The following is a 1641-nucleotide window of genomic DNA, read 5'->3' as shown; positions in this document are numbered from 1 at the left end:
GGACTCCTCCTTGCTTTTCTACTGACCACTCCCGCCTATCAGCTATCTCGTTCCGTCCTAACCAGTTTGAGCACTTGAGCACTGGATATAGGGTGTCGATTCCGCATGGTACGGGACCCCTCGATCGTCTCGCCCTCCCTCGCTGGTGTGCTCATGGGGTCATAACAAACACGGTACTAACCAGTTTATTAATTATACCAGAGACTAAAACCAAAAGAGAGAAAAATCTCGCTCTCCCATCCTTAGGCTCTCCTCCGTCCCCGCTCTCGCGCGCGCGGCCTGTTGGGGGATCGGGATGCACCGAGCAGGCCAGCCCGTCACGCCGGCCACGCACGTCTCCCACGACGTGATCGGTCACGGCCATGGGAACCCCGGCAGTTTTAAAAGGAATTCACTGTTCACGCAAGAACACCGGAGCACGTCGGGGGGCCGGGCGGGTGTGAACAACGATCAACGTGAACATCCTTATTTCGAGATAGTAAAGTGTTTCCCGACACTGATTGATTGATTGATTGTCGGTCGGTCGCTCGCTCGCCCCTCGCCCGCCGCCGCCGCCGCCCGCGCCTGCCTGCCTCGCTCGGGCTCGGTCGCCGGCGTTTTTCGTCTCTACCTACTCCATCACGAAGAAGAGCTTCGCGTGCTTGTGTGTATCGCGCCGCAAGCCATCGCGCGTCCGTCGGATAAAAATACTAATTTGCCTAGAATTGGCGTCTAAACTTGATTTCCTAACGTCGAGACTTCGGAGACGCGGGTTTACGTTCGTTCTCTGCCAAAGCCGGCTGGCCGCCGCCTAGAAAGGCGTCGTGCGCATGCAGGCCTCGGCGGCTCCAATGGCGGAGACTCCCACGCGCCCGGCTGCGAGCGCGAGCACGATTACGCCCGAGAAGAAGCCCGCCCGCAATTCAAGTCCAAACCAATCCGAAGGCGGGGCGGGAAAGCACGACGGCGCACCGGCTACGGGTGGTCGGTGGGACCCAGCGCGCTACTCAAAGAAGGACGAGCCGAAGTGGACGATGCAGGAGGATCTGCTAATTCTCGACCTCGTCAGGCAGCACGGCAGGCGAGCGGACCCCCCCCCCCCCCCCTCGCGCCTCAAATGGGGTTTGCCACTGCAATTGAGTGAGCAAAGGAAGAGACCGCGCCCCATGAATTCATGGGGGCCGTTGGCGCACGGTGCCACGTGCGGCGAGATGGCAGCCGCCGCGGTCAATTTGTACATCGCGCCTCCATTTCCCCGTCCAGCCCGCGCGCTCCCTGAAAGCGCCAACCCGCGTAGGCGCTGGTGCAAGATTGCCGCGCTACTGCCGGGGCGGACGGACAATGGAGTCCGCAATCGGTGGAACCGGATGGAGACGGCGCAGGTGGAGAGCCCGTGTATGGTGTCCAGATATGAGCATTGTACGCCCCTCCCTCACCCCAGCCTCCCCACACCCTCGACCCGTCCTCTCCTCAAACCTTTGCTCCAGGCCGCACGCGCAAGCAAGCGCGGGCAGCAGTGTGGGTACCAGTGTGGTCGCTGCGGTCAGCCCAAGCGCGGCCACATTTGCGCGGCGCTCACCCAGGGCACGGCACCAGAAGGCACGCGCCGCGCGAGACGTAGCAGCAAGAATCGTGCACAACCGCTCCACCTCCTCGCCCCCC

General features: G+C 62.1%; 1 protein-coding gene across 1 annotated transcript; it reads left to right on the top strand.

Annotated features, from left to right (window-relative positions):
• Positions 1–1145: 1145 nt before the first annotated feature.
• On the top strand, positions 1146–1600 carry EMIHUDRAFT_256335 (hypothetical protein; the record flags this gene model as incomplete). The annotated part of the gene is made up of 2 exons (XM_005768168.1): positions 1146–1398; positions 1563–1600. 2 exons carry the CDS (start codon positions 1146–1148, stop codon positions 1598–1600), a joined length of 291 nt encoding a protein of 96 aa, XP_005768225.1.
• Between the last annotated feature and the right edge of the window lie 41 nt (positions 1601–1641).

This window comes from Emiliania huxleyi (assembly GCF_000372725.1).
Source record: "Emiliania huxleyi CCMP1516 unplaced genomic scaffold EMIHUscaffold_4661, whole genome shotgun sequence".
NCBI lineage: Eukaryota > Haptophyta > Isochrysidales > Noelaerhabdaceae > Emiliania > Emiliania huxleyi.
The sequence above is the reverse complement of the archived record's forward strand: the minus strand, read 5'-3'. Positions and strand labels throughout refer to the sequence as shown.